This window comes from Rhopalosiphum padi, chromosome 3 (assembly GCF_020882245.1).
Source record: "Rhopalosiphum padi isolate XX-2018 chromosome 3, ASM2088224v1, whole genome shotgun sequence".
Taxonomy (NCBI): Eukaryota; Metazoa; Arthropoda; class Insecta; order Hemiptera; family Aphididae; genus Rhopalosiphum; species Rhopalosiphum padi.
In genome coordinates this window covers 58,490,289-58,505,990 of record NC_083599.1, presented here as the reverse complement: position 1 = coordinate 58,505,990, position 15,702 = coordinate 58,490,289, and the positions used below count along the sequence as shown (strand labels likewise).

The window sequence follows — 15,702 nt, the reverse complement described above, 5'->3', positions numbered from 1 at the left end:
TAATCTTCACATACATTAATAATATAATAATATTACCAGTTAACTTTTTTTTTGAGCCACAAATAAATATTGTTTCAGAGCACACAAATAAATATCGTTTCAGAGCACAGAACATTTTATGTAATACTATTGTATTAAAAAATAAAAATACCAACAAATTAATTTTAAATAAAAATTTTGATTTTTAAATCTAAATTATTAATGTAAATTGTTTAGGTACATCTACATAATAAATTGGTCCAAATTAACAAATTAAAAATACAGTTAACCTAATACAGGTGTCTGAGAAGGTATTATCTGTAAATCCACATTATAATCACAAATCCAAAATTAGATAACATGCAACGTTGTTATCAAAAACTAACTAGTTTAACAAGGAAGCATAAATAGAGCCTTAATATTGATAATTTTATCACAACAATAAAAAAAAAAAAAATAATAATAATAATAATAATAATAATGACAAAAAGAGATTTTACAATCAGATCTATTGTTTTTTGTTTTGGTTTACATATAAAATAGTTAACTAGAAGATAAATTTGATTATTGCTAATTTTAAATGGAATAATATAAAATAAGTATAAATATATTAGTTTAAATATACAGAAGAGTATTATTATTTCAGTATTTATTTATTTTAAAAACACATTTATAAGCAAAATTTCAACGTTTATATCTGAATTAACTTAAAAACAATTTGTTTTTAATTCAACTATTTGTCTCATTCATTATTACTTTAAGGATATGTTTTAATTGACTAAAGCTGAGTAATTAAACGGTCTCTAATTCAGTTAGAAATGTATATTAAAATGGAATTAAAATATAGTTTTATATAATACACAAACATTAATATTTAAAATCATTCTTCTTATTACGTTCATTTTTTAAAAAAAAAAGTAATTTTAAACTGGTATATAATACTGTAAAATTACTATCAGACAGTTTTATTTAATAGCAAAATAATTACATAACAGTAATTATAATTCTGTATTAAGAGAATATGATAAAATAAGTTAAAGCTGAAGTTAATTTGTATAGTGTTAATTATTTTATGAAAATAAAAGATGTGTACTGATATACCAAAGAAAAACATTATCAACAAAAAATATTTGTTGAGATTATAATACTCGAGTTTAAATAATATAAAAAATATAAATAAAAACAAATAATAAAGTAACTGATAATTAACAATCTGATGACACAGTGGAATGTTGAGTAGAACTTTTGGGATCTGGTTCACCATCACATATATATTTACCTGAAAAAATTAATTATTATAAATTAGTCAAATATATTCTTATTAAACAGGATATGATTATTTTATATGTAAAAAATCAGTGGAAACTTTCAGTTATTAGAAAAAAAATGAAATAAAACTAATTGTTATATTATGTATAAAAATAACCTGATTTTAACTTATCTAAGTCTAAAACGGATCTCAGTTGAAAAATAAAAATGATAAATTAAAAAGAATTTTTAATCAATATTTATACAAATAAATACTTTAATTAATACCAGTTTATAATACTATAAAGTTAATTAAGATTATTTTTTTAGGTAAGTAGAATAATTGATATTAAAAATTTACCAGCAACAAAACGTCTTTTGATCAACGATACTCTATAACCACTGCTCGCTAGTTCAAATTCTACTCCAGATAATGTAGTACCCTCACAGTTAAACTGAGTTACTATTGTTGATATAGGGCATAAGCTATCAACTTCAAATCTTGCTTTTAGTGAACCAGAACCTTGACTTTCAGAATATTGAGCAAGTTCCGCAAACCTCCAGCTTACTGTTTTGGTATCTGGTGCCCTATAAATATGTTTAAAACAATTTAAAAAAATATCGATTCACAAAATTGAAGTAAATCAAAATTACCATTGTGCAGTTGGCTTGGACTGCATATTACGTATGGCTGAATTTAAATTAGCAGAAACAGTAACATTCAGCAAAGGGGAAGGAACACTCATGGAGTGACTATTAAACTTGTAACCAATTTTAAGATCTGTATAAGTATTACTGCATTTGTAAAATGAAACTAATTGGAACGGACATGAACCGGCTGCAGTATTGTGTAATTTTACCTATAACGTAAAATATAAAATTATAAAATGTTTAATTAATCATGATACTAATAACACTAACTTGATATTTAAGGATATCAACATTAAAATAAGATGCAGAAGGATTTTGCTCAAATTGTTTGCGTAATAATGAAGTTAGAGCAGGCATATTGAACTCATAAACAGTTGAATCAGTAGATGTAAATGGACTATCACTGAAATAACAAAAAAACATTGAAAATAAATTTTATTTTTGATATTTATTGTTATATTATTTTCTTACGTTATAACTAATTGTTTGTTTGGAAGAATATTTTCCACCCGAGCAGTGTTCTTCAAACGAAATGATAATTTTGCTGGATTGGGATTATTTGCTAAAATATTTGCAATACCCGCAGGGAATGATACCATCATATCTCCAAACATTTTTACTTGACATCTGAAATAACATTTTAATAATAATCTGACTGACATAACTGTAATAATTAATTTGTTTATATTTTATTATGATGTTGATTTATCTAAAAATAATTTTGATACGAGCTATATAAAAATAAAGATAGAAGTTCAACTATAACACATCTGGAAGCATAGTTTGCCAATTTAAACTGTGTAAATGATGTTGTTTTGTTCATTAACTAACCAACCATTAAGCTTGTTTATTTTTAATATTCTACAAAATATTAGAAATATTATGCAAATTATACTTTTGTAAACATTTTGTTAAAAGGACGTTATACCCGCATATGTTGTCTCAGTTTTATTAACGTACATCATAGCAAATTTGCATTCAGCAGAACACATTTTATGTTTTAACGTTACATTGAACGTCCTCTTAATAGTGAAAACATAAGTAGAACTAAAAGTTATGAAGCAAAATGTGGCTATTTTTATGGGGAAAAAATTATAAAAATAAACAATATGACAGTAAATATAAACTATTCTGTATCCACAATATGCTCAGACCACTATTTATACAAGCCATAAAGTGAGGGGATGCCAAAATATTGATGATTGATGGTGCTATCATTTACTTGAGAGTTGGTCTGTTCTGTAGTTGTTCTATCACACATAATAACTTTATATACCAATATTAGTGGTTTATAACAAATCAGTTTCAATGAAGAATAAACTTGGAAAAATGAAAAAAAAATATAAAATTTAAATTAATGATATCACAATAAGATTCCTTAATAATATTCTATGAAAAAAATTATATACCATTATAAAATTGTGATTATATATTGTATTATACTAAGTAAATCGAAACTATTGGACTCAGATCTTTAAAAATTTACTTGGAGAGATTATTTCTATACTAAACTTAAAATATTTATTAATATATTAAGTGTTAGTCTCACAATTCTATATCTCTATAAAAATTTTCTTAATAAGTAAATAATTAGCAGTATTAAGTACCAAATATTCTCTGTTTACTTATCATAATAAAATATCAATTATATCACAATGTTAAAGTACTAAAAGATTATTTTATTCATTCAGTCTTATTTTTACACTAAACATCATAGCTTTTGTTTTAATAATAAATATTTTTAAAATATTTTAAAATAACACCTTGATTCATTTGATCCTTTGAAATATGCATGGATTATTTCATGAAACGCAACGGCCAGTGGAATAGAATCACATAATCCAATTGTTAATGGTGATGGTCCTCTGGATGGTCCTAAAACCCCGGAAGATCGAAAATCAAGGCTTGACACACTGTCTGTTCTACCAATACTTATTGGACTAAGTTGATTACGAGGTCCATTGTTCTATATTCAATAACAAAAAATTTATTTTAACTAGTTAGAAATATATAATTTTTGTACAATATATATGTCATATCCATTTCATAAAACTTGAAAATTCCAGTTCACAAAAACTGCATTTTTACACTGTAATCACACACACATTTTTAGAAAATGTACACAGAAATTTAGTAATACGGAACTTGTTTGATCATTTTGTATATCCAAATAACAAAAACAAACTATACATAGGTATTACATTTTTAAAATTAAAAACAACTTTTAATTGTGATATTCAATATTTGATCGATACTGTATATTATTGATGGTAAGATTATTATCTAAGACATCACATAGAATTTTATTGATAATTTTATTTTAAAGTGAGTTAGGATCATTCTAAAGTTTTCATATTTTATACAACTATAACTCGCTTAAAAAATAAAATATCAATAAAAGCCTTTGTGATGCCCTAAATAATATTCTTGATATTAAGTTAAATTGACCCCAATATTAAAGCTAACATTATAAAATGATTGTATTTATGATATCATTTGTAAATTATGTATTTACTTTACGCGCTGGGAAAAAATGTAATTCTGTTCTGGGAATTGGATGTGACACATTCATTTGTGTTGGTTGAATGTTTAAAAATTAATCTTAGTAAAATATCTAGTATCCATCATATTATTATTTAAATAACTCTGATTACCTCACGTCTTGAAGGAGGACGAGGAATAGAAATAGAACACACTGGAGGAGTGGTTGATGGAGGCCCCTGTTTTGGAGTAGACTGTTGAGCATCTCCAACATCAAAAAACAAATCGCCTAGGTCTAAAAATTTATATTATTATTATATTATCTTTTTACTATAGCATTGTATAAATTGTATTACCTGCAGCATATCTTGAAACCACAGGAAAAACATTTGGCGGAGAAATGGATTTATTAGTTAAAGATAATGTAGGACTATTCAATGAATTACTCTGCTGAACTGGGTTTGGAGTGGGCTCGCTGGGTTGAAACAAATTCAATCCTATCAGATCATTACTTATTTTCCTAAAATTTAAATAATAATTGTACTATTATAATATATATAACAAATAATAAACGTATTATTGAAATATTGCTTACGCAGAATTCAATTGTTGAGAAACAGATTTAGAACGTTTCATGGTACCATCATCATTAACTGATCCTCGCCGATTCTAAAAATTATAAATTAAAGTAAGATTTGATACATTTTTTTTTTTTGTTTTTTTATTTACCTTTAAAGTATGTGTTCCTAAAGGTAATAACGATATGTTTTCAACAGTGGCTCTTAATTCATCAACACTTGCACTGATTGGACCTGCCCCATTGCTTAATGGTTTTATCTCAACATGTAGTCTTTTATCTCTTTCTTCATCTGTACAATTATTATTTATAATAAGTAAGTATGCATAGTTTTGAGTTACAAGTAAAAACTAAGAACCTGAATCAGAAGAAGAATCAAATGTCTCTTCTTTGTCAACAGTCCATTGTCCGGATGGCTGAATACAATATCCTTCATCATCTATTTCTGGAGCACAATTTTTCGACTCTTCTTCTTTTTCTTCACTGAAAATTAAACCATAATTTAGTTTAAAATACAATTTATTTGATAAAAAAGTTTTACTTGTCAGATTTATCTTCTTTGCCAATTGTTTCACTACCAGAATCCTTTTTCTTTTTTGTTTTCTTTTCTTTACGTTTGTCTCTTCTACTTCTTAAAAACCCTGAACATATATTTATTTCTTTTACCAAATTACTCGGCAAATACAAACCATTGAGCAAATAATACAAAGAGATGGTAGTATAAAAGTATAATAATGGTAAAGTAAAAACAAATTTAATATTTTAAAATACTAAACATTCTCTTTGTATTTGGCACTTAAGTATCATCTCAATAAATAATACTAATGATAAAATAACTGTGAAAAACATACATGCAACTACAATAAAATAAAATTGTATTAAAATTAAATAAATAATATAGGTAATAATTTATAACAAATGCAACAATAAAAGCCATTTCAAAGGATGTATAAAGGATAAAAGAAATTTGTTTTGGAATGTTCTATAGTTAATATGAAATAATAAAATATACTTATAGCCGCCTTATAATATATTTGGCCACCTTGAAATTAGTTAACTTGAAGGTTGTGTACTTGTATGACAGCATGCTAAATATAAAGATATGTTAATAAAAAAGATATAATTTTTAGTATTAAAGCATGTTAACTGTAATGATTTATATATGAGCCTTAACTCGCAAAAATAATCCAAAAATATGTTTAAAAAAAATATGAATTAGTGTATTTATTGATAACTTTAAAAACAAATAATATAATTTAAGTACTAACTAAACTAAATAATTAATGTTAAAAGTTAAATTTTTTTTGAAGATTATGTTAAAAATTTATTTAATGATTTATATTGAATATAACTGATGCATAAAAAATGTTCATAAAATACCTTAACGACAGAAAAAAATTGTATACTATTTTGACCATTCTCCTTAATATAAAAGTGACTAATTTTTGATTAATGAATTTGATTACTTTATGATTAAACGCAATAATAAACACATAATACAATTTCTAATAAAATAAAAAACATCTTCTATTTTAAATTAATTAATTTAGTTCAGAATATAAAAAAATTAATGGTTTAAATCCAAATGCTATTTCAGATAGAAAAATATATTATTATTCAAAAATGTTATTTGTAGAAACAATAAATACATAAGAGCGTAGAATTGCATTTAATCATTATTATAAAATTGTATTAAACATAGATAATTTGCTTCAAAGAAATATTATGATAAATAAACTGTATAAGTATAATATATGTTTCAGAATAACAACTAAATACTAATGTATTCATCAACAATATACTTTTGTATTCCCATTAAATATTTTAAACAAAATTAAAAAAATATTGTATACCTAAATTATTATTTCAATTATTTAGTTATTAACTATCAAATTTAATTTATCTGAAACTTACTTCATTCATATATTTGCTTAAACAGTATATATCAAGAATAAGAACTCAAATAAATCTGAATATAGCGCTTAAGAAGGGAGCATACTTCATTGATCTAAAGGAAAATGCTACAAAAATATGTAAACATGCAAGAAACTTTATACCTAAGGATCAATAATAATAAACACAAATTACATTTTGATCCACGAATAGAATTCTGAGGAAGTGAATAAGCTGTGTGATCAGCACTTAAACTCACAGTTCTGTTTGATTTTGAAAAAGCACCTGTAACACAGCTTTTACTTAAATAACAACACAAAAGCTTATGATTAATTTACATAAATAATATGCATGCATTATACATAATTTGGCAGGACAATAATGAATAATGATCAATGATAAGTACATTTTGAACAGCATAAATATTGTACTTAATATTTTTTAATATGTCATTACAGTTATTTAATATGAATAAAAATGTATAAAATAATTATTATAAACGATTAATGAAAACAATAAAATGAAGAAATATCACTTAGAAATTGTAAATGTTTTTCTTTCCAAAAATATATTTAAAAACCGATAAATGTAGTTTATGAAATCAAATCAACAATTATTACAAATACAAATTACTACGAAATACTATCAATTTATAGATAACTAATAATATATAACAATGACAAAATTAATGCGTGATAATTTCATCATTAATTTGTAAATGAATATACATTAGTTATACAACAACATATAGATTTATTGTATAGAATACTTCAATATAACAGTAATGTAATATTTTTCAAATTTATTAACATTTATAAATGTTGTATTGATTTTTTATTATTTCTATACATCTGTTTTCCTTTTAGATATAATCAAGTACAGTTTCAAATAAATGTTTGTTTTGATTATCAATACAGGTAGAATAAAAATTATGTTGGCAAAATCAAAATAATTTTAATACAACTAAATTTCAAGTGTTTGTGAGTAATGAAATGAAAAACTGATTTTAAAAGACAGAAGAAAATGAACACTAATATATTAAGGGAATTGGTCAAGTAATACAAACTAGTATACAAACATAATCGTATAAAGCAACTAAAAAGATGTTTGATATTACCGATTGCTGGTACGGTGCAGAAAAAAATTCTACTATAATAGCAGTTCCGGTAGGCCAATTGCGAGGTTGAAAAAAATTTATTGTTAAATGAACATACCATGGGAGTTGGAGATGAAGATATTGAGTAAGGATGTTGCTCTGGAGGACTGGTAATTGGTAGCATCTTTCTTGTCCCTTACACGGCAATTACCTTCACGTTTTGCCGTAGAAGGCTTTTCAGACGCTACACTAGCTGCACATGAATTTTGTGGTGTACTCGTAAAGACTGGTGAATTGGTTCCTTGAATTGATTTTGAATCGCTTGACGAGTCCGGAACCTGATTCAAACTACTAGTAGTGCTATTCAGACAAACTTCCTCAAATTCGATGTTTTCTTATAAAGACAAATACAATTTATTATAAGTTAAATACAATTAAAAACATACATCTACTAAGTATAATGTGTAAGGTTAGTATGTTTATTACTAAATTACTTTCTTTTATTATTATTATTTTTCTTTTATTCGAGCATAATAAATTATTGTAGCAAAAATTATAAATACAAAAAGTTTGACTTAGAGGCAGTTGTAATTATATTTACCATACATAGTTTTATACAATATTATGTTATTTTTCTTAAAATTTTACATATAATATTTTATTATTGAATTTATCATGTAAGGTACACTACATAAGTTTCATACTCATGGCTCAGGCAAGCACATAAATATAAAAACATGTAATTCATATTCATAATCTATTAAAAGCGAGAGAGAGACAATCGACTGACAGGACAACTGACAATAATATAATATGTAGTATTGTAGTCCATTTAATTTAACTTTTATTTTATATTCTTATTTAAAATATCTGCCCATAATTAATATTAAAAATGAATATTTAAATGTGGTTTAAGATATAAAGGCCAAATATTATAAAAGTAAATATTGCTGAAAATTTTTAAAATTAGCACTTATATTTGATAAAGATTAAAAATAATCTGGTTAACAACAAAATTATTGGAGATTATAACATTTCAAAAATAAACTGGTTATAAAATGATTAAACCATCCAAATACATTTTATGTTTTTATCTAATCGAAACATTTTATAAAGGGACAACGAACACTCATTTAACATGATATCTTTTTCCGACTGTGAAAATTTAGTTGAGCCATTGAAGATACATGCAGTCTCTGTGCATATTTTATATAATAAAGGTAAAATAGAGAAATATTGTCCTATCATAACAAAGCCGAGAAAAATTAGTTGTCAAAGGATATTTTTAATGAGGCAAGATAAAAATAGAGATGAGCTCTTTAATTTAAATTGTGAAAAATTTTTTATAAATATGTATAAAGGGCAAGTCTCAACAATTTGAATAGATGAAAGACAAAAGTTGAGGTCCAACAAAAATCGTAATCATGTTCCAGAAACTAGTCGGTAGTTGTGTAGTATTATCAGTATTTTAGTTGTTGGTTGATTGACCCAGAACCATTAAAAGTATATAGGTAGTATATTATTTTGAATTAATAATAAATAATAGAATTTTTAAAACATTTTATGTCATACTTGACTATTTTAAGGGCACACCTTGATAATTAATGTTGAAATATGCTCAAACATATTTTGAGTTTTTAAGGTCATGAACATCCTAATCCTAATAATGTGTAAAATACCAAGTACCTGGTTTTTCTAATCCTGTATATTTTGTTAAAACAAATTGCTCCAATAATTTGTCCACAGTCATTTCTAAACATTGTTTTTTGAATTCAACATGTACCTAGATATGACAATATATATCATTAATTTATAAATATATGTTACTTATTTGATTTAACTAATAGATTACAAAAGTTATACAGTCATATTGACTTGTATTCTAAATTAAAATTATAATTTTAACTAACCTTTCCAATTTCTTCATGATTAGTTTCAATTAGCTCTGTATAGACATTGAGAAAATCTTTCATTTGTTTCAGATGTGATTGTTCAACTTCTTGAAAAAGCTATATTATAAAAAATTTAATTAACTAAATTGGTATAAGAAACAATAATTATTATATTTAAAAAAAAATAAAAATGTATAACCTTGCATGCTATATTCATTTTTTTTTCAAATTCTTCTTTTACATTACTATATTTTTCAACTAATACTTTGTAATCATCTTGAGCTTTTTTTAATTTTACTTCGGCTTTTTCAATTTCCTTGGCAGAGGCATTATCTTTTCTAAGCTTATCTAATTCTCCACCTTTTTGTAAATAAATATCTTTAGCTTTTTGTAAGGCCAATGTGGTTGACTGAATGGCTTGTACTGCATCTAAGGTTCCACTTTGTTCTTCTTTAACCTTAAGTATTTATTATACCATAAAAAAAAATTATAAGAAATAACAATTTCAGTCGTAAATTATAATTTATACTTACAGTTTTATGTTTTTTGTGCAATTCATCAGTGTATTTAGTAACGTCCTTTACTAATTCACAAACTTTATGTACCATCTGCATATGTATTGTGGTTAGTTTCTCAATAGATAAACGAAGTAATTGCCATAAAGGATTGAATGTTCCTGTATTTGAACTACTACTTGTTTGTTTAGCTAACTTTGCAAGTAATTTAGAACATGTTTCTTCAATGTTAGTCCTAATAAAAATAATATTAACATTATGTATAATATATGCCTTTAGGTAATTATTATGCTACGTATATTTCAGATATTATTTGAAAATGGTTTATATTATTTACATAAAAAAAATTACCTTTCTCTTAAAAAATCTGATAGATCCTTATTAGCAATCAACCCATGTTTCATATTATGGTACAAAATATCAAATCCATTATTTTTTTCACCCTGCAACAATTGGAAAATTAAAATTTGCATACATAGGTTAACTGTGTAAATTTCTCTTTTCATTTAGGGATTTAGATTTATAGTTTATTCTCTGATTATGCTCTCTGACCTAGTATATTTTATTTAACAGATCAAGAAACTAATCTACAATTATATTTATTAATGAGTGTTAAGTACCAAATTGATATCCAAAAGAAATGTTAAACAAACTTAAATTTAAAAATAATTATAAGAATTTATCACTAACATTTAAAATATGAATTACGAAGAACTTTTTTTATTCATACAAGAACTACATACTAAAATATAACATCTCAAAATAAGAGTGTTAATATGTTTTAAGCAAAGCAATTTTTAACATTTGTTTTTCAACTAAACCATTAATGAGTGAAAAAATTATATTTTTGTATTATAATAAATAGTGATATTTGAAATTAAAAATGCTTATCAATGTTGATTATGCTTGTTAATAAATTAAAATAAAAAACTTTTCAACCATAGTCAAACAATTGCAGTCAAGAAATAGAATCTTCATATTAATTTGTTTTAAAATAATAGCAAATGTGTGATGAGTCATTAATCGATGGTCTACTAATAACTATAGTACATATGTTATGTTCATTTACTTGACACACGCTCATAAGTCATTAAAATAACATCATATCATTTTAATTTATCTATATTTTTCTCCTTAAAACACAACCAACTGTAGTCTTCTTAACCACAGTGGCAAACTAAAAATTTAAGTTAAATAAGAATAAATGTTCTATAATAAAAACAAAGTATAATTTTATCATGATTCATGAATGGTAAAATAATATAAAATTATATTGGATAATAACTCCAACATCAGAGAAATCCTGAAAAACTATGCAATAGGTATCTTTGATTTACTTAAGAGGATAGTAGCGTAGTATTTGTTATCTCTCTCTAACTCACGCGCAACATAACATATTTTCCGTTCACAAAAATTACTATAGCTATATTAATTTCTCAAACTAGAGTGAAATGACCTATTATAGAATTTAAAGTTAAGAACATTATCTAGGGCATCTCATAAGCGTTTTATTATATTTTTTTTTAAAGCGAGTTATAAGTATTTTAAAATTGTAAATTGTTTATACATCTTAAAAAACTCATAACTCGCTTTAAAATAAAAATATAGCAAAACGTTTATGAGATACCTTAGATAATGTTCTTAACTTTAAATTCTAAAATAGGTCATTTCACTCTAATTTGTTATGTTGCGCGTGGATTAGAGAGAGATAAATACTATGCTGGCATCCTAAACAGGCTTAACTAAATTATGATAAATAATAAATTTAAATTTATAATCAATCAAGTATTATGATATCACAATGCTTTTATTATATGATGATATACTTTTATACATAAATGTAATTTTTTGTATTTTATTAATATATTTTATATATTTTGATTTATAAAATCTATTAGCTGCAATAGTCAAATTGACCAATATACCATATTTAAACAGTATTATTCCACATATTATATGATAAAAAACTAAAATTAATTTAATATTAATAGATTCCAAACACATATTATTGAAGAAATTGGAAAATTGTTAGTCAAAAAGACCTATGACTGATGAAGGGTAAAAGCTTCAAAGTTATTGATATGAAAAACATACATAACATACTATAATGTTAGGTATATAAATTTGAGTAAATTAAAATAAACAGTAAAAAGTTAGTATACTTATTTTATCAATTTTGTTTTTTTTAATACTTATAATTTATAAAAAGAAGTGCAGTTTGTTATAATTTCACTGTATACCTTTTATTATTTATTATATAGATCGTAAAAAAATCATACAATTAAACATGTATATTTTTTAATGTTGTAAGGCATATCGTGTTATATTTATTCTAGCATATCTTGAGAGTTTTCATGCGTTAAAATCCAGTACTTGACTCATTATTATCTACCTTTTAATATAAATACTAACTAATAAGTCCTAGAAAAACCTAATAATATAATTAGAATTTTCTCATGATCTATATTTTTTAAAGAAAATACCATGTCTCTTTTTAACATTTACATTATATATTAATCAAATGATTCTGGCAATAGATTCTTTATTAGTTGATTAAAATGCATACACTACAACAAAACCTAAGTTTTGATCATAGGGAATAAATAATATATGACGTACAAACACGTAGATGAAATAAGACGCTGTATAGTATCGAACATCGATCACTCTGAAAATTATTATTGCTCGGTAAAACAATTAAGTAGGTACAGCAAAATCGAATAAAATAAATAAAAAAATCAAACGCAGTAGGGAGGTCAAAAATATAATTATTATTGATTGGAGTTAACCACACATTATAAGAAACAATTTAGATTGAGTATGAATGTGTGGGTGTGCGTGTGCGCGCGCGTTTACAACGTATATTACACGATTAAGACATGTCAGGAACCGTGAAATCCAACACTAGGTAACGAGGGATAAGGATAGGTAGATTGGACAATTATTGCTAATCAACACGGAGACAATCGATAAGAAAGATATTTACCCAGAAATAATCACAAAAGTCAACAGTCATGATGAACGCCGTGTAGCACTGGTCATTCCAAAATCGAAACGGGAGTGACGAAAACGTGGGGCCGTTTCCGTGTTGTCGTCAGTGTGCGTGATCGCACTTACAGTGATTGTTGAACGGTAGTCCGCGTGAAATTATGTAACGCCTCAAGCGGGACGACTGCAGTAGTGCAGTGATTTTGGAAAAAACGCAGCTCCGGACCGAAATTCAGTCGTTTCGTCCGACGCCGAGGAGGACCGACCGACGGGACTGATAGCGCATTAACATTTAGTGTTGTGTGCGAGGGAGACGGGGTTGACTGATTGTGGAATAAAAAAATTATCGGACCCGCTATCACCGCTCGAGCCAAAAACAGTTTACGCCCTCTCGACGGCCCCGCGAACCGCCACCGGTGCAACGACACGGCATTCCGATACCGCGGTGCAGCACGCCCACGATGCGGTCATGGAAGAAACCAGAAGCGTTCCGGCAAACGCCTACTACCGACACAGTAACCGCCGCCGCCGCGTTGCCGCCTCCACCGTCGGTGTGTGTCTATGTGATGTACGTACGGTAGATACTTGTTAAATAATTACGGTGCGCGTGCGATACTTGCAATTACGCAACATTGTTATTTGTTATTATGAGGTTATTGTTGTTATTGTTGTTGATTTCGTAGGCTGTGGTTAAAATGAATTCGATCACGTTCAAATGTTCAATGCGATAAAATGTAAAAACATTTTTTTTTTCAAAAAAAAATTCAATTTATGGTACGTTGTACTATGATATAAAAAAAAACCAAGTTTAGCGCCCATACGAATTTTCCTATGCCCAAAAAACAGCAAACGTGCCATATCTTTTCCTCAATAACACAGGTGTGCAAATGTTAGCCTAGGGCACGGATATATAGGTATTATATTATTGTTATTGACTGGGTATATATATATATATAGTTATTTATTACAGTTATTACGAATAAATAATTATTATTACATATTATAAATTTAAACTTAGTCGTAAGGAAACTTTCTAACTAAAAAATCAAAAAATCAAAAATAAATCTTTATTTTAAAAAAAATCAAACTTCACTTTAAGGACATTTTACCTTATTGTTTATAGATTTTCTGCGTCGTGGAAGTAATGGGTAAGCGGTCCCCACGACGTCGTCAATTTAAACTGAAAAAAAAAAGATTTTCTGAAAAAGCCTTAAAAATTAGAAAAACTGGTCAAATAACAAAAATAATCAGAATAACTGAAAATAAGCATATTTTTAAAAAATCGTTGAAAAAAGCAAAAAAAGCACTTTCAAATTTCATAATTGAACGTGTTTTAACATGACATACACTTCAATTAGCACTCTGTTACATCTTAAGTCAATCCATAAAAATAAGCAAATGCGTCAAGTCCCGAGTCCTCCCTGTTTATGACTATTATTTATTAAAATGAATAATGATTATCATCGTGTCATTAAGTCGGTCGCCGAAACCATTTGTCATACTTCAGAGTTTAATGATTACGTCTTATCCGTCTGCTATGATATGATAATCTATGGATGCTGAACGAGTGTGCGTGGGACCAGCCAACGCGCAATATATAGTTCCGGAGTCCGGACGCTCCGATCCTTTATATTATTATATATCATATATGCCAAGGCCACTGAAAGTGAGATATAATTTGTCTCCCTCAAAAAATAATAAAATTTACAACAATAAAAATGGTCGTTTTAAAGACTAGGTTATTATAATATACCTATATACATACATTTATTGTTGGACTATGCGTTTGTCGTATTAAAAACAAATATGTTTATTGTTTACCTAATGTATTTGCTTTACTAGTAACCTACTGGTTACTGCATAAATATAAATATAAACAGTGGCGTAACAAAACTCCACAGAACCTTGGTAAGAGGGGAGGAGCACGAAAATGTTTGGCCTTTACGCAATCCTCTGAAGGAAAAACTCCAAGAAATAATAAAAAAATATCGAGGGATTGACTTAAAAAAAAATTAATTCGTTTTCTTATTTATGCTATGATTTTTACTGACATTATTTTATACTTGGCTTGTTTATTGTATTCCGTTAAAATTACATTCTTATTTATTATCTACTCCGCGTATACGGAAATATTTACGATAAAGCGTTTTATTACCTATATTCGTCAGTCGTCCTACTCTAAATTTAAAGCCTAAAACAATTAATATCTATGTAGATAACTATATCGGTATGACGGTATATCATTATGGTAATAAATTCTTACAAAAGTGAAAGAGATGGAATTGTTTTTTTTCTTACCAGACAACAAAATTTTAATTAAAAATAAGTTATACATCTGTTTTTACTTTTGAAAGATTAAAAAAAATGGAATAAGATGGATGT

General features: G+C 26.1%; 1 protein-coding gene across 4 annotated transcripts; it reads right to left on the bottom strand.

The window, feature by feature from the left end:
* Positions 1-158: 158 nt before the first annotated feature.
* On the bottom strand, positions 159-13,719 carry LOC132924355 (F-BAR domain only protein 2). Of its 4 annotated transcripts, none has more exons than XM_060988605.1 (20): positions 13,319-13,719; positions 10,684-10,775; positions 10,351-10,567; positions 10,017-10,274; positions 9,836-9,934; positions 9,612-9,708; positions 8,044-8,319; positions 7,025-7,114; positions 5,478-5,577; positions 5,295-5,419; positions 5,089-5,228; positions 4,955-5,028; positions 4,716-4,879; positions 4,533-4,654; positions 3,642-3,844; positions 2,350-2,505; positions 2,149-2,281; positions 1,882-2,087; positions 1,589-1,815; positions 159-1,258 (listed from the first exon to the last, which is right to left on the bottom strand). In XM_060988605.1, exons 1-20 carry the CDS (start codon positions 13,346-13,348, stop codon positions 1,185-1,187), a joined length of 2,883 nt encoding a protein of 960 aa, XP_060844588.1. In that variant the 5' UTR covers positions 13,349-13,719; the 3' UTR covers positions 159-1,184. The 4 variants fall into 4 exon arrangements, with proteins under 4 accessions (XP_060844588.1, XP_060844590.1, XP_060844589.1 ...); XM_060988607.1 differs by having other exon boundaries at positions 8,137-8,319; positions 13,319-13,718; XM_060988606.1 differs by lacking the exon at positions 7,025-7,114 and having other exon boundaries at positions 13,319-13,718.
* Between the last annotated feature and the right edge of the window lie 1,983 nt (positions 13,720-15,702).

Coding starts and splice junctions, on each gene's coding strand:
- LOC132924355 (XM_060988605.1), bottom strand. CDS start 13,348: ATGACTGTTGACTTTTGTGATTATTTCTGG. Junction 5,029..5,088: donor TAGGAACACATACTTTAAAG/GTAAATAAAAAA, acceptor TATAATTTTTAG/AATCGGCGAGGATCAGTTAA. Junction 2,506..3,641: donor AAAGGATCAAATGAATCAAG/GTGTTATTTTAA, acceptor ATGTTATTTCAG/ATGTCAAGTAAAAATGTTTG.